The sequence below is a fragment of the Sciurus carolinensis genome, chromosome 2 (assembly GCF_902686445.1).
Source record: "Sciurus carolinensis chromosome 2, mSciCar1.2, whole genome shotgun sequence".
NCBI classification, from domain to species: domain Eukaryota; kingdom Metazoa; phylum Chordata; class Mammalia; order Rodentia; family Sciuridae; genus Sciurus; species Sciurus carolinensis.
Window position 1 is genome coordinate 91,967,242 of NC_062214.1, and position 24,011 is coordinate 91,991,252.

Consider the following 24,011-nt stretch of genomic DNA (forward strand, 5'->3'; position numbering starts at 1 on the left):
TCCAAAAAGAAGTCCACTGCTTTCTGAGATCTTAGTCAAAGACTAGTTCAGAAAGAAGTGGCAAGTCTAGCAATAGTGCCTGGGTTCTTCCTCCTCCTTGCCTAGATCAGGCCCATCATGATGGGAGTTGGTCGAGATTTCACTGATACCAGGCAGGCAAGAGCCCCAGCTCAGACCCTTATTGGGCTCCTCCTATGGGAAGTATGAGTACAGCAGAGTCTTCTGAAGTGATCAGCTCACCCTGTCAGGAAGTACTAGTCTAACAATTTCCATGTAATGGTCATTAATAATTTCAAGGACTTTAGGTACTTTGTCAGGGAGTAGCAAGTACATGAATGCATTACATCCAGTTCTGCTCCATCTTGTGTACTCACGGGGGACAAATGGACAAGTACTTTCAGGGTGATTAGAAAGTAAATTGTGAGAAAGTGGTGGAAAGAGTGCAAATATTAGAGAAACAACCACTATGGATAAGTAAGTTCATTTTAACAGAATGTGCAAGAATTTTCTGTGATCATATTGTGGGGAACATTTTAAGACCTGAATCTGAATCCTGGACTCTGTGCATCTCAACTAACTTCATAATCTTTGGTTTCCTCATCCATGAATCTGAGCTGATCACACCTGGCCTATCTCTTCCACAGGACTACAAAGTGGTAATGTTGTTATTTTCATTTTGTAGATAGGTTTGTGCAGGTAGAGAGTTCAGGGCCACAGACAGCTGTCCCCATAGTTCATGTTATTAACTACTGACCTCTGCTACCTCACAGTCAGCAAGACAAGTGTGGCATGTGGTGAGTGCTTCATGGACAAGAATCCTTTCACTGGTTAGAACCCAAATTCCCTTCCCAAAAAGTACCAGAATCAAACAGAAGTCACATTCCAGCTTTTAGGGGGAAATAATGCAATTCATGAGATTTCAATCAGAAATGCAGAATGGAGCTCATGAAGGCTCACTGCCAGTAAACCAGGAGTGGAACCCACACCCTGCTTAGTGTCTTCCCAACACAAGATACCCAGACAGACGCTGCTGGTCTGGGAACCACACTTTGAGAAGACTTAACTATACCATCCACTATCAACTCCTACCGGTGATGGACTTCAGAGCTGACCCCAGAGGTAATAAGAGGAAACCTATCCACCTAAAGTGAGGGTGGTTTCCCAGCCTCCTGACACTCACTTTTTTGGGGAAACTGACTCTTCCAACATAGTTGACTCCTCATCACCTTCTAGGCCAAATCGGTCTTTGCTTTGTTTCTGGAGATAGAGCAAGATGCAAGAATGAAAATGAGCAGCTTTCCATGCAAGAACCTTTGAAATGAACTTTGGAAGGTTCACAAATAAAAATGTTAAAGTTAACCCCAAATTCCCTATATTAGAAAAGTGATGGGTGAACAAAACCTTGATAACAAAGAGAAATAAATGATTTAATATAGACAAATAATGTCTTCTGTCTTTATTTTTGTAGATTTTACATTGCAATCAAGATGCACATACTAAAATTCTATCAGCACTTGGTTATTCCAGTGATTATTTAGCTGTATTATGAAGCCTTAGGAAATTTGTTTTTTTCTGTATACCACTATGACATTTAGTCCCACTCCATTTGTTAAAAAAGAAAACAAAAATGTCTAATGAAAACCAAGAACATTTTACCCCCTCAGTTTGGATTTCTGTAAAGGCTGGTGAGCAAAACAGCCACGTGGAGAGGAAGATGCTGAGGGGTTAGCCAGGCTCATTCATTAGTTAAGTGACACACCATTGCTCATTACCTGGCTGTATACAATATAACTGTGTGCTGCAGCAATACCATAGATCTCAAGGTCAAAGATATCTTACTCAAGCAATTCTAATGTCAAATATTAAATTAATGAATCAAGTATTTCAAATAAGTGACTTTTTCAAGCTAGCCACATCATCTAAACTGAGCATTCTAATGAAGCAGTTTTGCTTTTGCAATCTGCATCAATGTGAAATACCTTTTTGAGGATGATGTCAATGTATCCTGCAATCAGCTGAGATATTTGCTCTCCCTCAGTGGTTTGCACTGAATAGTAGCTTTCCTGATACTCCCCAAAGTCCTGGAAAAAACAGCAGTAAAAGAAACATGGCTACATCAGATCTATGAGGTGTTTTACAATGAATCAAAATGCAATCTGTAAAAATAAAAAAAAAATAAAAAAAAAAAAAAGCCTAGGAGGATCCAGTTCCAGAGCAGCATGACATAGACTTACTTTTCTCCATACCTCCCTCTAAGCAAAACCCTGGAATTTAACAACGATAAACGGGCTCTGGAAACTGGAAAGGTAGACTAGCTGGAGGCTTCAGGACTTGAGGAGTCCCAGTGTGGTCAGTTCTCAGGTTTTGTTTTATGTCCCATATATCCCCACAACTGGGAGCTGGAGAGACTGGAAAATATGAACCTCCAACAGGCAGTGTCTGAAAAGCCTACTGTCTCTGGTCAAGGGACCAGGAGAGGGGACACCCAACAGACACTTAGCCAGGAGCCACAACCCCACATAGAGAACCTGAGCTGGTGCTCACCGGCAGCTACAGAGCAGCAGTGAAACCCCAGACCATCCCAGGCTCTGTTCTGCAACCCAGGCAGGTGAGAAGTCTGATCCTCTTGCAACAGCAAATGCAGTGAAGTCCAGTCTCCCTGCCTTCCACCCAAGGCACAAAGAGACTTAGACTCAGTGGCTCCTCTCTCCTTAACAAAGGTCACTGAACAAAGGACAAAGCAGTCCAGGATGGCACAGCCAAGGGCTCAGGAGGAGGAAACCAGCACTGCAACAGAAGCCTTTAGAGAAGGCCAGAGCAGCAAACAGCAAACCTGACCAGGTGGCTGCCTATTCAAACATCATAGGCTCCTGACACAATAGCCAAGATGACTAGGATGTAATAAAAAAAATCACTACTCACAATGAGGACCAGGATAACCATGTATGAATGAGAAGACACAACTAATGTCAATAACTGAAAGAACTCTGATATTAGAAGTATCTGATAAGAATATTAAGACAGCCATGACAAAATACTTCAACAACACATTCTCTGGAAACAAGTGAAAAGAAACAAGTATCCAACACACACACGAACAAAAACAGAAGACATAACAAAAAATTAAATGTGGAAATTATAGAGCTGACAAAATACAAGGATCCACAATAAAAACTCAGAGAACAGAATCACATAGTAGTATGCAGATGACAGAGGACAGAATCAGTAAACTTGAAAATAGAGCAATAAAATTTAGTTAATCTCAACAACAAAGAGACAGCTTCAGGGACCTAGGGGATGAACAATAAAACATCTAACATTAATATCATCAGAGTAATAGGACATGATAATGTGGGACAAAAATTTTTTTTAAAGAAATAATGGCTTTGCTAACTAGTCAAGAATATAAAACCGGAAATTCAAGAAGCACAGTGAACTCCTTATTGAATAAACCCTGAGAAACCTACACCAACAACTGGAAATGAAAACTGGAAATGAAAATTTAAAAGTTTAGAAGCAGCTAGAGAAATATAACCTATTACCTATAAACAAACAGCAACTTCCATAGTTTGGGGCGGGGTGCAGAAATGTGCTTCATTTAAAAAAATTTTTTTTTTTAGTTATAGATGGACACACCTTTATTATTACTATTATTTTTTAAATTTTTATGTGGTGCTAGGATCGAACCCAGTGCCTCACAGTGCCAGGCAAGTGATCTATCACTGAGCTACAGCCCCAGCCCCCAATTTCCATATTTCATCTGGAAATGTAGAGGTCAGAAAAAAAAGTAGGGTGAATCTTTTTAAATGCCGAAAGAACTGTCAATCCCAAATGCTGGATCTGACAAAGTTACCCTTCACAAATGAGGAGGAAACAAAAGAATGGGCAGAGGGAAAACCGAGTCTGTTGCCAGCAGACCTACCCTTAGGGAAGGACTCATAGAGTGCTCCAAATGCAGAGCAAATGATAACAGGAGGAGGCTGGGAACTCCCAAATAAGAATAACAAGGGGAATAAAAATAGATGTAATAGACTATCCTTCCCTCATGAGTTTCTTTGTTTGAAGGCAAAACTTATAACATCATCCGATCTGGTCTTTAATGTGTATAGAGGAAATATGCAAATAATCTTATTCAAAAGGTGGGGAAGATAAAGAGACCTACATGGAAGTAAGGGAAGGTAAAATATCAACACTGGTAGGCTGCAGTTAATTTCATATGTATATATAGTAATATATAGTACCCACTAAGAACGCTATGTAACGTGGTGTGTTAAAAATAATTCAAAATGGAACTTTTAAAAGTTTCGATAATGCACAGGGAAAAAAAAAATACAGGAGGGAGACAGAAAAAGTTATAAAATGATAGACTTAAGTTCTTACATGTTAATCATTAGCTTAAATGTAAATAGTCTACATATACCAATTGAAAAGATTTACAGAATGGATTAAAAAGAAAAAAAAAACTCTACAAGCAACTCAGTTCAAATATAACATTATGTGTATACTAAAACTAAAAGGACGGAAAAAGATAAATCATACACAAAAGAAGGATGACTGGCTCTATTAATACCAGATAAAGCAGACTTCAGCATGTGAAATTACTAGAACAAAAGGATATTACATAATGATAAAACAATCTCTCTATTAAGATGACACAGCAATCTTACATGAATAGGCATCAAATAACAAAGCTTCAAAATACATGAGGCAAAACCTCACAGAATTGGAAGGACAGAGGAACCCAAGACTTTCACTCTCAGAAAATGATAGAATTGCTAGACAGAAAATTAACAAAGATGTAGAAGATGGATGAGCCACTGTCAGCTACAGGGGATCTGACTCACATTTACTTTACCAACGACAGCTGAGCATGCACTCCTTCCAGGCACTCATACCACATTCACCAAGCACAATCTCACACTGGGATATAAAACAGACCTTAATTGTAAAAAAATTAAAATCATACTAAGTATGTTCTCTTACCATAATGGAATCAAACTAAAAATCAATAATAGACAAGAGGGAAATCTCCAAACAATGGACCATAAAAGAACTAAACTAGAAATCTATAATATAAAGAGACAACAGGAAAATCTCCAAACACTGGGAAATTAAATAAAAGCTAGTAGTAGGAAGGAAAGAAATATATATTACAAGCATTAACCCAACTTCATACTTTAAAAAATATTCATTCTCTTTTGTTTTAGGAAGTTACTATTATCAGAGTTATTTCTCACTTTTAAATAATTTTTTGCTTAGACCCAGTTTTTAAAAACCAATATTAACAGTTATATAACAAAAGATAATCGTCCCCTACCCCATTCCCAAAGGAAATCAAATCTCTAGGCAGTTTCTTCTAATATTTCTTAATAAGATGCTCACATTGATTTTCTTAGCAATAATCTATGACTTCCAACCATGGAATATGAGTATGTGGCTCTCTTAGTATGAATGTCCTATTTTAAGGATCACATAGGCATAGCTGCTATTGACTAGAGGAGGAAGGAGGTGGTTTCTGAAGGTTCTTTTCAAGTGGCATGAGCGTTATCAATCTATCATCAATTTAGGTAGCTACTCCTCCCAAACTCTTCCTTTACACCTTTTAAAATTTGTTGTATGAGATCTTAACTAGAAGCTAATGTTTCAAGTGTTCACTGAAGACATCAGGAGGTCTGAAGAAACAACAAATTGCAGCACTTTTTGATATTCCTTATTGTTCAGCTTGTCCTTACAAAAAACCAGCCCTATCAAGTTTCATATGTAAATTTGGCTCTAGGAGACAACATGGTTATACTCCCCTCACAGCAAATACTAATGCTGGGAGAAGGAATTTAAAGGCCCACGGGGCTGAAACAGACATCTTCTCCCCACTTCTCAAGAGTTTTACACTAAGCATCTTCTCATCATCTTCTCGTTTAATGCGAGAAACTTTGCGAAGTAGGTATTACTATCCCCATTTTTTACCTGAGGAAATTAGGACTCAGAAAGAAGAGAGAAGTTGAACAAGGTCATAAAGCTAGGAGATGATAAAACTAAGGTTTTAATATTACCCCAAATCTATGTTGTTTCCACTATATACTCTGTGCTATTTCTAGGCAGGCTGGGAAACTCTCCTTGGCACCATATCACAGTTCTTAGGAACTTCTGATGTGTGGGCTTCAGAGGGTTAGAAGTTTCCTTTCCAGATGTGGGTGGGACCAAGAGCATACAATGGAGAATCCTCCCAGGGAGCGGCTCCTCTAGATATTGAACTAGAGGCGGATCTTAGGTAGAGCACCAGAGAGAAGCAGGGGCCAAAGAAACCCATTCTTCCTCACACCTGTCTTACTTCTGAATCAGTCTCCTCCCTGCCCATGAACTGGCACCATCTTCCTCTCTCCATGCTGACTCTCTAAGGTCAGAGAAACCCACTGGGCTAGGATCCTGCGCCACAACATTGCCCAAGGCCATGTCAGTCCCCAAGTTGCCTGCCAGTCCCTACCAGTGTGAAGCTCTTTGGCGAGGCAGCCCAGCGCTTGACTGTGGTGAGAGGCCATTCCTGCAGCACCTCCTTTGTCTTCTCGTCCACACGCATCACAGAGTCCTTGGTGATTCCCAGCAGGCGAGGTACCAGCTTGTTCTTGCCTTTCATCTTTTCCTGAAATGGGAGAGACCAGGCATCAGAGCTCTTTCTCTGAACACATCAGGTTTTTTACCTGCGGTTGTTCCACAAACATGGTGTTTCAAACAGGCGGGGCTGTTGGAAGAACAAGGTTCGGAGGCCAGGTGAATAACCTACTAAATTGAAGGACAGGAGTGAAAACAGAGACACTAGAAGACTGGAATGATCCACAAAGGCATGTTCCTGGGGAAAAAATGCTGGTCATCAGGGAGGGTTATTTCCAAATAGACTGTCAGAAATGTTCTTGAAACTAAAGATGTTCTTAAAACATCTTTAATGATTAGTTTTAATAGTTTTTTGATATAATAATGTATATTGAAAGGATGGATCCCTATGCACACTCATACCAAAACCAATTCAAGATAAACTAATAACTTAGGAAGAATATAAGGTGTGCATTTTTGTTATTTCTGGGTGAGAAACTGATTTCTAGCAAAATTACCAAAATAAGACGTGACTAAGGAAAAGATTAATAGTTTCAACTCAAAACATACATACTCTAATACAGCTTAGAGTGTGAGAGAGATAGAGGTAAGAATACGGGGAGGGACAAAGGGAAGGATGGGAAAATAGAACAAAAGATAAGAAACCTCACTATAAGAAAAAAGCAAACTATTGGAGAATATCTACAACAAATATAATAGTAAAATATAATATACTGCCCTAAGTTCTCATGAATCAACAAAAATAACTACTGAAGAATATGAATATAAAATGCATTTAAAATAATATAAACAAATAGTGTTATTTATGTCAAAAAGATTTTTTAAAAGAATGAATTTTTAGAATTGAGGAAGACATGAAGAGGGACCATACAGACTAATAGCAAAGCCTGTGGAAGAAAATGTGTGAATACCTATCCAAAACCTTAAAAATGTTCCTACTTCTCATATAGCTTGCGTTAAGAGTTTCTTTCTTTTCAAAAAGTCATAAGTGTAATAATTATACAATAAGAAATTCATGCAGAGTTTATTAAAGTGAAAAACTAGGGGGAAAACCCCCAGTTTTCAATAATATGTGTCTTTATAATTATGGTCTATCCAGACAACATATGACTCTACAACTATTAAAAATTATGTTGTAGCAAAACAACCAATTTCACAGAGATAAATGATTCGCAAAACATAAATTGGAACAGTATATATGGCCCAATCCTGTTGTGAAATAAAAATTTTAAAATAGGTTTATGTACAGTATATGAAAAAGCAGGGACAATGATTATGTCATGTGCTTTGTATAATTTTCTTGTGCTTTTCCTTATTTTTAGACTTAATATATGCATTTTTAGAAAATCTTCTCAAGTAATAGTTGCTGAAACCTAGCAACACCTAAACTGGTATTCTCAAAGGAATGTGTATACATTCACGCAAATGAGGTATGGACATGTGGGTGTATGTCCCCACACCCAACACTGGGCATGACACCCAGAACAGGGCTGGAGCCCACCACTTAAAACTTATTACCCACTAGTTCAGAGCATTTCCAGGAGGTTGGTATCATCACTTTTCCTTTTGCAAATGAAAAGGCGATATTAATTCCTCTAAGACTGACAATGCCAAGTGTTAAAGGCACAAACTGAACACAAATCTGAGTAGCTCAAAAGCATCTCTGACTTCAAAAAGCAGACTTTCCACCATAGAATACTGTCTTTATGATGAAAGTTAAAGAGAAAAGGCTGAAATCCACCTGCAGCCCCTGCAGTGGACATTGCATGAACCCGTGACACAATGGCCACAGCACACCTCTGGCTTCCTTACAGGAGGACACTATGGCATCAGGAACCTGTGTGGTGTCTGAGGAGGGAAATGTGGCACCATACGAGCCTCAAGTCCTTAAAAAATACTGAGAAGAATCAGATTCTTTTAAAAAGGTCAGTTCCACAAGGGGTAAAATGAATGCAGTGTAGATGGGGCCAGTTAATTCAATTTGGCTTCAGCAGCTACACAGAGGTTTAGGTTGAAAGGTGCTATGCAGCCAAATCACACAGGTTCTGCATAAGCCCAGCTTCTGCGACCAAGGAAGGGGAATCAGAGATGAATTGCGGTCCAGATTTGTTCTTATCCTTTCCCATCTGCACCTCTCCCAGGTGAGGGAACAGGACTCCTGATGGATTGCCCTAACATTTTTCAAGATCATTCCAGCCTCAGACAGGAAGCCACAGTGGAAAATCAACCTACAATGGACATTGTGCCAACAGGTCATAACTGGGAAAGGAATATAGAGAACTCAAAACAAACAAACAAACAAATAAGGACAAAACACACACACACACACACACACACACACACACACACACCACACACGCGCAACAGAGACCACCATCAAGGGATGTAATTATTTTAGTGCCTACACACAAAACACAGAGCAGCTGGAGAAAGATAAAATAGAAAATGTTTCAGAGTTGGGATAGCACTGTAAGGTCTTCCCCAATGCAAAGACCTGCTTTAGATCCTCAGTGGCAGAGATGTCAGGAGAGGGTCACAAGGTAATTAGGTTCCCTCTTCCTTCTTATGCCTCAGATGTCAGCTGCATCCCTCTCCTTCCAACCTTCAACTTGCACAGACCAGCATCCTTTATCTCCAGGAGATAAGAGCAAGCTAAGGCTGGCTCCAGGGAAGACCCATATCCTGACACACACACTCAGATTGCAGCTGTGATGTCTGCCAGCCATTTAGAAGCTTCTCTGTAGAGTGGGTCCTGATTAGGTTGGTTTGATTTTGAAAATGTCTTTAACTTGCAAAACTCAGAGGCAGGAGAAAGTAAGTATTCTACCAAGGAGAGGTAGCACCTGTTACTAAGCCCAGTCCTCTCTTCTTTCAGACATTTCTCAACCTGGATACTGTAGGCTCAGTGCTGGAGGTCAACCGTGATTAAGTTGGCCTCTCAGCTGGCTCTTGTCACTGATACAGAGACGAACTGATTCTTGTGACACTTGTGCCTCATATTTGAGATTCCAGAGTGGGTGAAGCGATGCCACTGGGCTAAGTGTGGCCTGCCTGGGCTCTCCCCACTCACTTCAACACAGCCTCTGCCCACAGGGTCCTCCCCATGATCCCACCAAGCTCACTGGAGTTCTCCATTGGCTTAGTGCCAACAGACTGGCTTGTGTGTTTTGCTTGGTCATCAGTATACTTTTCTCTTTAAGGGTCATGGAGAATGGGCTGTCCTAAGAGCAAAACTATGTGTTAAAGTCTGTTTATTAGTTTTTTCCTTTCTAAAAATGACTGGCAATCCATTCTGACTTCACTCATAATTCTGAAGTTCATTGTGTGCTGAGCTCTGATACTTTCATAGTTCAGGGCAGAAAAGGGTCAGCTCCCCAGGAGTCTTACACTTCAAGGCTCTGGCTATGACTGCAAGGATATCTCAAAGGCAAATGTGAAAGCAAAAAGTATTACACGAGGTTACCCTTTCTGGAATCAAATAGTCCTAAGCAGATCATGGGAAATGCCTTACTTTGGCCTAAGGGGTATCAATTTAGCAGGCCACGATGAAATCCATTAGTTGATCAAAGAGGAAGAATATAGACATTTATAGAATCATTTTATTGAGATCTTTAATGAGACAGTCCCCATTTCTATAGTATCTTATTTAATTCTCCTAAAAAGTCACAAATAGGCTTAGAGATGGAAGGAAAGACCATTTACCGAAGATCAAACTATTAAGTGGAAAAGCCAGTATCCAAATCCAGGACTGTTTCTGAAGCACATGACTGAGAATACTGTTGCCTAATGTTATTCTTTGTGGACCCATTATCTGGTCTATAGACAATCTCTAAACCAACATGGGAAAACTGCCACCAATGCTAAATCCAGTTTATTGCTCTCCCCTCAAAAAAAAAAAAAAAAAAAAAAAAAAAAAGACTTAATAGTTTAGAATGAATTTTCCATGTTACAATTTTTAAAAAATCAAGAGAAATATTTTTGGATACATGAAAATTACATGAAATTCAAATTCCAGAGTTCACACATAAAACTTTATCCTAATATAACGAGGCCCAATTGTTAACATTGCCTACAGCTGCTTCCATACCACTTTCCTCAGGGAAAGGGTAAGTGGTATGGGTGGCAAAGTCCAGGATGTTTATTATCTGGCTCTCACAGAAGAAGTTTGCCATCCGCTAATCTACATTTACAAATGCTAAAAATCAATTAGAAAGTTGAGAGACTTCAGGGCAGGAATTTGGAAGATGTAGGGAGGGTGGAATTTAATAAGTATCATCATGTTCCAGGCACCACACTCGTTCATACACGTTAGCTCAGTCTTCATGAGAACCCTATAAGGAACCATCTTCATCTTTGGATGAAGAGATTGAGATTTATAGAGAGCAGGTAGGTCCCTGGAGATCACTAAGATTCTGCAATTTTTCACAATGGTGGATACTGTCCTTCCTGGGTTCTGGGTCAGTCTTCCCCACTCCCACATGTGAACACTTCTATTACAACAATAAAGTTCAACACTGGAATCAAGACAAAGTGTTCATGGATATAGGAAAAAACATGATGGAAACAGCCATAAACATGTCAAATAGTAATCTCAGAATATCTACAACTAATCTCAGGGTTGTGGCATAGTTAAGTACATTCAATATCAGTATTTAATTATTTAGCAAATTGTAATTTCATGGACTTATTTAGAGTTTCTAATGGAAGCCTATGAAAGTCATGTGTGAGAAGCTAGAACACTCACTACTAATTTATTTCCTAAATTATGTCAAAGAACCTCCTTCACAATGTTTAGTTCTGCTAAATTCAAACTGCTATGTTCAGTTTGAGGTCAGAGAGATCTGTTATTTATGCTTTAAAAACTTAACTATCTCTAGGCAGACAATTTTGGGGGAGTGCTATTCTGCATGTGATCTTTGTATCATACACTCTAAGTGGTTGTGCTCATTTTTATAAACATATACTAATGTCTTAATTCATGTGGTTGACATGTTTTATCAATTTAGTTGACCAATTTACTGAAGTTAGCAATATGTCTAAAAATTCAATGATTTTATGCATAATGTAACACGTATGGGATCTGTAAGCTGAAAATTTCAAAACATTGGTGAAAAAAATCAAGGAATTCCTAATTTGCTTACAGATTGAAAGAGTCATCAAAAATAACAATTCTCTTCAAGCTGATCTATAAATTTAATGCAATTTCTGCCAAAATTCCAGCAAGGGTTTTAGTAGATATGAATACTTATTCCAGAGTATATATGGAAAGGAGAGGTAAATCAATTTTGAAAAAGAAAAGTGAAGGGACTCACTCTGCCTATGTCAAGGCCAATTACATGGCGGCAGTGATCACCATAGTGTGGTAGTTGCCAAGACAGAGATCAAAGAAGCAGAACAGAGAACTGAGAACCAGACCCACACAAATGTGCTCAAGTGAGTTTTGAAATGATGCAAAAGCATTTCAATGGAGGAAGGAAAGCTCTTTCAACAAATGGTGCTAGAGCAATTGGACATCCACAGGCCAAAAAATGCACCCTGACCTAAACCTCACACTTTGTACAAAACTAACTCAAAATGGATCAAAGACCTACATGCAAAATGTAAAACAACAACAACATCAAACATTTTCCAAGGAAACAGGAGAAAATCTTTAGAACTTAGGGCTAGACAATGAGTTCTTAGTTATAAAATCTAAAGCAAAGAAAAACTGATAAAACATACCTCATCAAAACTATGAAATTTTGCTCTGCAAAAGAGGATAAAAGACAAGAAAGATGCAGACTGGGAGAAAATATTTGCAAACCACATATGTAACATGAATTTGGACCTTTGAACAAATACAGAACTCCTAAAACCTAACAGTAAAAGAACTTTAAGCAATCTAATTACAAACAGACAAAAGACACAACAGGCATTTTAGTGCAGAGGATATAAAAGAGATAGTAAACAAGCATATGAATAGATACTCAAAAGTCATTAGCCATTAGAGAAATGCAAATTAAAGTCACAATGATAGAGCATTCAACACCTAACAGAGTGGCTGAAACAAAAAAATGATGATACCAGATGATGGAAAAGATGCAAAGAAACTGGATGATTCATGCACTGCTGCTAAGAATATAAAACAGGCCGGGTATTGTGGCATATGCTTAGTGGCATATTCTATAATCCCAGTAACTTTGGAGGCTGAGACAGGAGGACCCTAAGTTCAAAACTAGATAGTTGGGCAACTTTATAAGATATTATCCTCAAAATAAAAAATAAAAAGGACTGGGGATGTAGCTCAGTGGTAGAGTGCTCCAGGGTTCAATCCTAAGTAGTCCAGAAGGAAAAAAAAAAAAAGAATGTAAAATAGTATAGACATGTTGGAAATGTTGGAAAACAGTTTGGTAGTTTCTTACAAAACTATATATGCACTTACCATATGGTTCAGAAATTGCACTCTTGGGCATTTTCCCAGAGAAATGAATACTTATGTATACACAAACACCTGTACATAAACATCCATAGCAACCTGAGTCACAATAACCTCAAACTGAAATAACCCACATGAACTTTGATGAATGGTTAAATAAATTCTGATATGCCCATATCTTGGAGTACCACTCAGTAATAAAAGATGGACTAGAGACAAACATTACAACTTAGATTACAATTTCAAAAGATTACATACTGCATGACTTCATTTATATTACATTCTTGAAAAAAAACACAAGTAGAGAAACAGAGACAGAGTGTGGTTCCCAGGGATGAGGAGAGCCACAGTGTGGAGGATAGAGAGGTGTGAGAAATGTACACAGGCCTGAAGGGTTGCAAAAGGATCCTTGTGGTGATGAAGTAGAGGTCTGTGACTTGATTGTGGTAATGGTTACACAAGTCCACATATATAACCCTGCACAGAACTAGGCACACATGCAAAAAAACGAAGCCTAAGTTCACTGATAACCTGTATATTGTACCAATTTCCTGGTTGTGGTTTTGTACTATAGTTACCATTGGAAGAATACAACAAATCAAGGACTCTCAAAACCTAACAGTGGACAACTTAGGGACCTGCAGCTATCAGTGCTACCCTGAACCATCCTGGCTGCCCTGTACTACTCTGTAGGTATCAATCCCCTATCCTTTGCACCCCTCAACAAACACTAACCTACTTTCTGTCTATACAGATTTGCCTACTTTGCACATTTCAAATAAATGGAATAATATAGTGTGGGGTCTTTTGTGACTAGTGTCTTTCACCTGTCATAATGTTTATAAAATTTATCCATGTTGCAGCATGTATCAGTACTTCATCCTTTTTTATGACTCCAAAATAATGCATTATATGGTTATATCATAAATTGCTTATCCATTCATCAACTAACAGACACTGGTATTGTTTCTATAGTTTAGCTAAAGGTTGCTGTAAACATACATGTACAGGATTTTGCATGCTCATGTGCTTTCATTTCTCTTTGAGTGTATCTGCCTACAAGTGAAATTGCTGGGTCACATGGTATCTCTATGTTTAATCAATCAACAGTTTTCACAGTGGCTGCATGTTTTAGTCAGCTTTTCCACTGCTGTGATTAAAGGACCTGAGCAGAACAACTATAAAGGAGGAAAGGTTTATCTGAGCATTCACGGTTTCAGGGGTTTCAATCCATAGACAGCATGATCCATTCCTCTGGGCTCAAGGTGAGACAGGACATTATGGTGGAAGAGTGTGGAAAACAGCTCACATATGATCAGGAAGCAGGAGAGAGAAAGAGGGAGAGACTACATGCTCCAGATACAAAAATATATATACCCCATAGCCACAGCCCCAATGAACCACTTCTTCTGGCCACACCACACCTGTCTGCAGTCACTACTCAGTTAATCACATCAGGGATTAATTCACTGATTAGGTTAATTCACTGATTAAGGCTATAACCCAATCACTTCTCCAATCCTTCTAGCATTGTCTCACACAAGAGTTTTTGGGGGACACCACATCTAAACCATAACACTGCACCATTCTGCTTGTGTACCAGCAGTGTATGTGGGTTCCAGTTTCTTCATATCCTCACCAATGCTCATTGTTACCTGACATTTTGATTCTGTATCATTAACTTCCTATGTACTTATAATTATTTCAAAATAAAAAGTTTAAAAAAATGATCCACTTTATCTAGTTATAACCATAGCAACTAGCTATATAATTTTGTTCCTTCACATCCCAAGGTTATTATTTTGCTTTTTCATTTTTATATCTTTCTGCATTTTTCTTCCAGAACAATGTTAATGGGGAATGAGACAACAGGCAATTCTGTATGACCCTAATTGTTAGATTTCCCTCCAGCATTTTTCTGTTAAGCATGGTACTAATGATAGCTTTGAAACTGATATTCTATTATGTTAAACAAACATACTTACATTCCAGAAATTTAAAGAAATCTTTCTAAGGAAATATTGAACTTTATCAAAAACCTTAGTGGCTATTTACATAAAAATCATATGATATCAGTTACTGATTTGATTTTCAAGATTCATTCATTCATAATATTGAATCATTCCTGCAGATTTTGGCCAAGTAGATTACGCTTATTAGAGACAATTATGAAATAAAGTGGCATACTAAACAGGATCATCAAGCAAACAATTAAAGTGAGCAATGTGCTTTTAACATTGTACCAAAAGACAAAAATAAAATTAATGAAAATATACCTGTTAATTTTAATATGTATATAAATATTGTAATGCTATCAACTTAATTCTCTTTCTTCAAAGAGATGTAATTTGAAGAAAAAGAAGAGAAGGAAGGGAAGGAGGGCAAGGGAAAACAAAGCAAAGAAGGAAGGAGGGAGAAAGAAAGGAGAGAAATTTCTATCACTTTCTTGTTTTGCCTTAAACAATTTTCTAAAGGAGATTGACCAAATTTGTGAGCCCTGTTACAACCAGGACATCTGTGCTCTCCCATTAATCAACCTGCTGACCACGGACATATTTTTCTTAGACCCTAACTCATCTTTGGAGAATTGATTTTTTCTTCAATTTGTTTTTCAATGCTCTTCTTCCTATTCACAATGGTTTTCTGTGAGTTACTATCCTACGTTTACTGACCTGTGTGCAAGAGCCACAACCTTTTACACATCAGAGAAACTGACTCTGCATAAACTCTGATGTTATGAATGCCAGGTGATGGGAACACCAGAGATGAATTTCAATCTTGAAGAACCACAGAAAAACTTAAGAAAACAGATGAAAATTAGTGGGATTGTCAGTGGACTGTTGAAAACTCATTTAAACCCTGTGAGGTGCCAGAACTCATTGATCACTGGCTCCCTTCACAACATTGAAGGGACAACACAGCTCCTAAAACGAGCAGGTCTTCTCCCCTGGAGTCATGGGCAGGTAGTTGCTGGAATGGAGGAGGTAAATGACTCTCTCTTGGGTAGGGTCACCCCAGCTAAGGCAACACAGCCAGTGGTCACAATGGTCTGTGAATCAAAGACCAGAGTTCAAGACCTGGTTCCTTCAGTTACCTGCCTTATAACCCTGGGAAGTCACTGCATCCCCCGTCTTGGCCTCCGTTTTCTTACTTATAAACAGAAGAAAATTTTAGTCATTCTTCCTAACAGATTTGAATGAGACATGCCTGGCATATAACCATTTTCTAAATATTATTGTTAGCACTGGTAAATGGAATTGTTGTTATCTAAAGGGCATTAGTACCACTCAAAATTTTATTCGTATTTTAAAACTCCCATTAAATATCAAAGTTTCCATCTCTAAATAATTTTTCTTAACAATGAGGTGGTTGACACAGGCGTCTTTCATTGGCAAGAGCCCCAAGTGTTTTCTGGTGTATAACGGAGCAGGTTTGGTTGGTGTAACTACCTGGCATGAAGCATACACCTCTCCGAAGTATCACATTTTGATTCTTCCTTGCTCCAGGGGAAGCTGCTGGCTCTAGTGAGGGTTGGGGTCAAGAAGCCTCTTAGAGTATATCAGAATATCCTTCCTTTGCAGTTCTCCTTAGCTGTGGGGAAAGAACCCTCTTCCTTCACCCAGTTTGTCTCCAGCCTCCTCACTTCAGTCCCTGACAGCAGCTATGACACACTTGATTCCATCCCCATTTGCTGAAAGCAACAAAAAAGGCCTCACAACATGGCAGGGCTTCCTCCAGGGCCAAGGGCAAGAGGCAGAAAGACCTAGAGTCACGGTGAAACAAGAAATCAGTGAAACCTACTATTTGGAATGCAGACATTGAGTAGCTGAGGTCAAGAAGAGCAAAGGGGGAAGGATACTAATGGTGGATTTGTCAATCAACCCAAGAAGACATCCATCCAGGGTCTTCTTGGCATGTGCACAGGTTGCATTTCAAAGACATGCATTTTGTTATAGTAGAAAGACAAATGATTTCCATGAAAAGCGATTCTAAGGCTACCAAAATTCCACAACCTGTCTTAGGTGTAGAAATTAAGTACTACGCCTCTGATATGAATTCAGTTTTGTCTGTAGTGGTCAACAATTTTCACTTAGTCCAGAAGACTTTGGATGGTCCTGAGTAAGATGTTATCAGTGGAAAGAACAAGCGACAGTGAGCTCACTCCTTCGTGATTTTGCAGTAAGCCACAGTGATCCTAGTCAAGATACAGCTGTCCAGCTTCTTTATTCTTGAGTTACCAATCACTTATTACATAAGAATACATGCAGAGTGTACATGATAGATGTCCAGAGGCCGTGCAAGCAGCCAGGCTCACTCACCAGCCTGGCCACTCACACCCTTCACATATGTGCTGCAGTTAAACTCAGACCACGGTGGCCAGATGCTGCATCCACAAATGCCAGGGGTCTAGGTGTGAGAAACCAGGCTTAACAGCAAACGCTTTAATGAAAGAAAAAGGTGGCAAACACCCTCCCCACTCTGCCCAACTCACCTTCACTAGGAAAAAAGATACACCGTACGTCCGGAGGGATCGGGCTAGCTTGACGTATTTGACCTTGGCTTCTATTTCACTCATCTCTCCACAGTTTTTATGCTCCTACAAAAGTGACAGTAGAAAGGGACCCATTATTATAGCTCTGCTAGTAGGTGGACTGGTGAGCAGTGATTATTACAGGTAGGGTACATAGGGGCTCTGAATGGTAAGTGATGCTTGTGTCTGAATCCCTCTGTGACACAGCTATCTGCTGAACAAGGAGTGGAGCACAGAGAGAGTTCAATTTGGGGCTTTTAAACTAGAGTTTGAACCCAAGCAGCCTACACATTTTGCACTGAGTCCAATAATTTGTACCTGTGTGCAGTGTGGCAGGAACAGACCCATAATTACAATCAGGTTCTCAAAGGACTCCATGTCTTAAGTGTTCAGGGCCCACACTTTAAATGATAGCTAGAAAGATGTTCTTCTAAGGACAGTGTCATTCTAACATCTATATCTTTCCAGAGAGGAGGGTATATAGGTTCCTGTACAAGATAGTACTTGGAAAAAATATAGGTGAAATAATACATCTTATATACATGAAATTTATATTTTAATTTCTATTTCCTTTTCCAGAGCAAAGAAGACTTTGATATTTTAGGTTCACTAAGGTGTTCCATGATCAAGTTGATGACAGGACTTTTCTTAGTGGTTGCCTAGAATGGACAAGTCTTTTTTAAAATAAACTTGGATTTTTAAAAAAAAAAACAAAAACCAAAACCTGGATTTTAAAAAGGCACTCGATCTCAAATTCTAGCTTCATAAAAACAAATCTCAGGACAAAATAGTTACTGGTAGCTTCTCCCTCAGTGCAGTTTAATAGTCTGTCACCTTGTTTTAATGCTACCAGTGTCGAACCTTTTAAAATAAATGTATGCACATTTTTCTCAGAAGGGCTAAGTAACCTTTACCAAGAAAGTATGGATTAAGATAATAAATCTGTCCAAAATAGAACTGTCAGCTTCTTTACGCTTGAATTACCAATCACTTATTATATAAAAATACATGCAGAGTGTACAAAACTATCATGTGCTTGTGTTAATGAATGAGGATGGAGAGTGAGGAGAATAAATTACTGTACATTTCCAATACCTGAAATATTCTCTTTTCAGCTCCTCTCTGCTTGATGTACTCTTTAGGCAGGAATTCTTTTAAACTGAAAGACAGAAATTTGAAAAGGAAAGGCATTTATTGTGTTCTGTGATGAGCAGCAAAGAAAAGAGAAGGTTAATAAAACTCACAGTTTAGTTACTAAATCTCCCAATACTTTACGGTACAATTAATAACAGGCTGTGATATCCTACAACACATTTAAATAAGGACATAGTAAAACCAGACTGATAAAAAAGGGTCAAACTAACATATAAATGGAAAAATTTCTAGGATATACTATGTAATCAATGTCAAAGGACACAAGAATATACAGTATGCTATCTTTTCTAAGAAGGAGAAAACTATTTCTTATTTAAAATATTATTTTATATTGTCTATTTATTTTAAAGGGTAATAGGAGAATAAACCTAGTACTAATAAAAGTGGTTCTGCATGGGAAAAAAGGGAACACAAGGAAAAAGGACAAGGATGAGGCTGGGTTCCTCTGAACATTCCTTGTATTAAAATCTTTTACTTTGAAACCACATCCAGTTGCACAAAAGCAACATCAAAAAATCTAAGGCAAACAGAAATGTACTTAACAGTGTAGCATGTTGACACCATTACTACAAAGAAAATATTTCAAGTAACTTTGAAGAATAGTCTTTTGACTACACATTCCTGGTGGAATACATCTTAAGAATGAAATGAACCACAGAAGGCATGAAAGTAAAAATATTGATATTTTAAAACCAACATCCCTCTCTTCTCTATGCACACATAATATAAAATCAGGGTAGTAGATTATGTATAAGTAGGATGCTTTATATAATTAGGATAAAGTAAATAAGTAATTTTGTTCATTGTTAGAAATCAAGATTTTCAGTATAAAACAGATAAAAACAAAAACACTTCACTAAAAACTTTGCAATCTTTTCTCTGAATAGGAAATATATGCCTAAGGAATCAATTCATTTTTATTTCTATGAAAAATATTTTCTCTAGCTATGATATGGAAGAGGCCAGAAGCAAGCACAACTTCATGGCAAATAAGTCCCCCAGTGCCTTGACTAGGTGGTCTCCAACCACTATTTCCACTAAAAGAAACCTGGGAGTCTTGGAGAAATGACTCAGTCTAGGTCTGGGGCAGACAATGTACTCAATGCTCCTAAGATCTCTTGATGTCTTCGATCAAGAATGCTGTCAAGGTGTCACCAGAGTCATATCAAGGGACTATCATTGTCCAAAAATGAGATGATTTTTAAGACTTTATACAAAAGATGACAGGTTAACAAAATGAACCAATCACTGGCTTCAACAATAATCAATTTATGGCCAACCATTGATTCATCTATGTCCCCCTTCCACAGCCCTGCCCTGGATTATTCTGAAGCAAATCCCAGACATCATATAATTAATTTCAGGTGAAGGGACAATTTTAGCATCAGAAAAAAGATAACTGTGACAATTAAAATACAGATATGTAAAAATCCGTAATTTGTTAAAATTCATTGGTCACTTTAGGAAGTTGTTGGGGTGTCAATTCATACTGAAAACTGATAAAGGGAAAGAACAAAGCATTTATGTTAACATTTTTTATCTGTGGGATGAGGGAAAGATTCATTAAATAGGGAAGGAATGACAGAAGTCCAAAATCAGCAGTTTAAAACTCTTAAGGACATAATCTATAGATGAAATCAAACTTCAGTGTCTCTTAAGATGAATCAATGACAAACTGATAGGAAATTTTGTAGTAGGTGGATCAGTCTGATAATATCTAAACCTACGAGTCAATTTTATTATTAATAAAAGTAGATAGCCAGACAACAGATACCTCTGGACTGATGCAAAAGGAAGCATACAGCACCACCAAGAATTATTCCTGATAATGAGGAATAAGTGCAAACACAACAACCAGAATTTAGGTAAGCTCCTGGATCTAAATATGAGTTTACAGAACAGGGACAGAGGAATATGTTAGGGACACCATCAGGATACAATCAACCACAGCTAAGCATGAGTAATTCTATTAAAAATAACCCAGGCTCCTCACAAATAAATGGTTTGGTAGGGTGGTAGTGAAGGACACAGTAATATATTAAAAGGGATTTAACAAATATATTTACTACAGAGCTACAGTAACAGAGACAGTGCAGTACAAATATAATAGACACACAGTCCAATGAAATAGAATTGAAAGAAAGTAACCCATTTTATGGGCAACTGATTTTCAACAAGGATTACAAGACAATTTAGTGAGTAAAGTTTTTTTTTTGTTGTTTGTTTTATACAAATGGTGCTGAGACAAGGAGATTTCTACACACATAAGAAAGAATTTGGACACCCATCTCACATCATGAACTAAAACTAAATGTGGATAACAGACTGTAATACAACTAATTATAACTGTAAATATAACTATTTGTAAAAATTACTACAGCTAAAACTATACTCCTAAAAAACTCTCTGAAAAATACAGGAGTAAGTCTTTAAGCTCTTGGGTTAGGCAAAGACTTCATCTATGATACTAAAAGAATATATGCCAAAACAAAAAGTAAAACTGGACTACAGGGTCGGGGATATAGCTTAGTTGGTAGAGTGCTTGCCTTGCAAGCACAAGTCCCTGGGTTCAAATCCCCAGCACCACAAAAAAAAAAAAAAAAAAAAAAACCAAAAAAAAAAACTGGACTACATAAAAATTCCCAATTTTTGAATTACAGGTGACACCACCAAGAAAGTGAAAACAGAATACACAGAATGGGAGAAATTGTAAATTATGTATCTGATAAGGGGACTGTACCCAGAACATATAAAAATGCTTGCTATTAAGAAAAAGACAAATTGCCCAATTGAAAAAATGGGCAGAGGATCCAAAAAGACATTCACTAAAGAAGATAAACAAATGGCCAATATGCACATGAAAATACATTCAACATCATTAGCCATAAGGGATAGGCAAAGAAAAACCACAAAGTAATACAATTATATACCCACTAGGAAGGCTGCAATCAAAACAATGAATAATCACAAGTGTTGACAAGGCCATGGAGAAATTGAAATCTCACACCCTACTAGTGGAAATGTAAAATGGTATAGTTGGTAGTTCCTTAAACTATTAAATGATTCCACTTCTTCAATCATATATATATATATATATATATATGGAAAAAATGAAAACATGTGCACACAAAAGCTTGTACATAATAATACCCACAGCAGCACTATTCATAATAGCTGAAAGGTAGAAATAACTCAAATGTCCATCAGTTGTTGAATGAATAAATACAATGTGATTTATCCATACAATGGGAAATTATTAAGCAATCTAAAGAGATGAAGTACCCATATGTGTTACAACATGGAAACACTGTGCTAAGACCAAAGAAATCAGTCACAAGACAAGTTGTATGATTCCATGATGAAATGCCCAGGATAGGCTAAGTGACAGAGACAGAAACGATTAGGGGCTCCCAGGACTGGGGAGGGGTGTGGGGGAAATGGAGAGTGATTGCTAATATGCAACAGGGTTTCTCTTAGGGGAGGCAAAACCATTCCAAAACTAGATCTCATAACCTAGTGGTCATAGAATCCTATGAATATACTAAAAGCACCAAACTGTGCAGTCCAAAGGTGCAAATTGTAACATGTGAACTCTATCTCAACAAGGCTTTTAACAAAAAAGTCTTGTTAGGATTCTGATATTAAGCAAGTGTGAAGTGATGTTTTTGAGACAATGGGAGAAATGTTAACATAGACTCATAGACTAGGTATTAGATGATAGTAAGGAATTATCACTAACTTTGCTAAATGTTAGGGTGAATATGATGTGTGTTTAATTTTAAAAATTTCACATTTTTAAAATCATTAAAAATTATTATCCATTGTTATGGAAAGACTGAAGTACATACAGAATAAAAGATAGAAAGGCTGGGCTTTGCTTTAAAATACTCAATAAATAAATAAATAGGAAGGGGTGGACTCCATGAATACTTGACTAAGGATTGTTGTCTGGTCCACCTGCAAAGGACTTCTGTCGGCAAAAGTGAAGTACATTTCCGGTGAGATCAGGGATGTGATCTGAGCACCAGTAGAGCACTCTGGCCTCATCCAGAGACCCTAAGCCATTTGGCAGGAGGGATCTAAGACACAGTTAATCAGCAGCATTATCTGTTATGACTATTATTAAGCAACTTTGTGGATAAAAGTGAGAGAGAACAGGAAGCACCCAAAAGAGGAGTCACAGAGAGGTATAGACTTCACTGAGGCCACAGAACTGGCAATAACAGAGAGCCTCTGACTTCCCAGACTGAGAGGGAACCCATGTGAACATAGTTGCTTCAGGGTCCCTCCAGGAGCATGCTGCTTGGAATTAATGGGGGCATCATGAGCTGGTTGCTGTGGTGGGCATCTGGTCAGTAGCTCACACACCATCACCAGAGAGCCCTGCCTGAAGGTGACAAAAAGGCCTCCATATCAAGTACTCTCAGAACATTACCAGAATGCCAGGGCAAAGGGGCAGGTGGTGTCCAGTGGCCTAGTTAGGGGACACAAGGCTAGACATCTATGGCAAGAAAGTTCTGTGCTGTAACAATCTCCCTCCATTCAAACTCTGCACAGTTGGCCCACCTGAGTCGGCCCCCTACCCATTCTGCAGCAGGTACCAAGAACAACCTCAAAGGGGCACTGTAGGCCCCTTGTGTTTCTGGGGTTGACTTTGGGTGAGTTTAAAAAATTTTAAGAAATGATTGTTTAGTTCTTTTGTTCATTTCATGATTGGAATATTTGTTTTCTTGGTATTAAGCTTTTTGAGTTCTTTACATATTCTGGATATTAATCCCCATTAGGAGTTGGCAAAGATTTTCTCCCATTCTGTACGCTTCCTCTTCCTCCTCCTTAGCATTTCCTTTGCTGTGCAGAAGCTCTTCAATTTGATGCTGTCCCATTAAATGATTCTTGGTTTTATTCTCAAAAGAAGAAACACAAATGGTCAACAAATATATAGAAAAAATGTTCAACATCTCTGGAAATCAGGTAAATTCAAATCAAAACTATACTGAGATTTCATCTCACTCTAGCCTAAATAGCAATTGTCAAGAATACAAATAATAAATTCTGGAGAGGATGTGGGGGAAAAGGTAGACTCATAAATTGTTGGTGACACTATAAATTAGTATAACCATTCTGGAAAGCAGTATGGAGATTCCTCAAAAAACTAGGAATATAACCACCATTACCCACCTATCCCACTCCTTGGGATAAAATCAGCACACTATAGCAATATAGCCACATCAACATTTATAGCAGCACAACCCACGTTAGCCAAGATATGGAACCAGCCCAGGTGCCTGTCAATAGATGAATGAA

General features: G+C 38.1%; 1 protein-coding gene across 7 annotated transcripts in view; it reads right to left on the minus strand.

Annotated features, from left to right (window-relative positions):
* The window catches only part of Tln2 (talin 2), a 392,003-nt gene that overhangs the window by 132,086 nt on the left and 235,906 nt on the right, over nucleotides 1-24,011 (minus strand). For all 7 annotated transcript variants that reach the window (XM_047538976.1, XM_047538975.1, XM_047538970.1 and 4 more), the window contains 5 exons: nucleotides 18,648-18,711; nucleotides 17,514-17,618; nucleotides 6,482-6,637; nucleotides 1,980-2,081; nucleotides 1,181-1,257 (listed from right to left, as the gene is read on the minus strand). In XM_047538976.1, coding sequence (XP_047394932.1) covers nucleotides 1,181-1,257; nucleotides 1,980-2,081; nucleotides 6,482-6,637; nucleotides 17,514-17,618; nucleotides 18,648-18,711 — 504 coding nt within the window. The remainder of the gene's footprint in view (nucleotides 1-1,180; nucleotides 1,258-1,979; nucleotides 2,082-6,481; nucleotides 6,638-17,513; nucleotides 17,619-18,647; nucleotides 18,712-24,011) is intronic.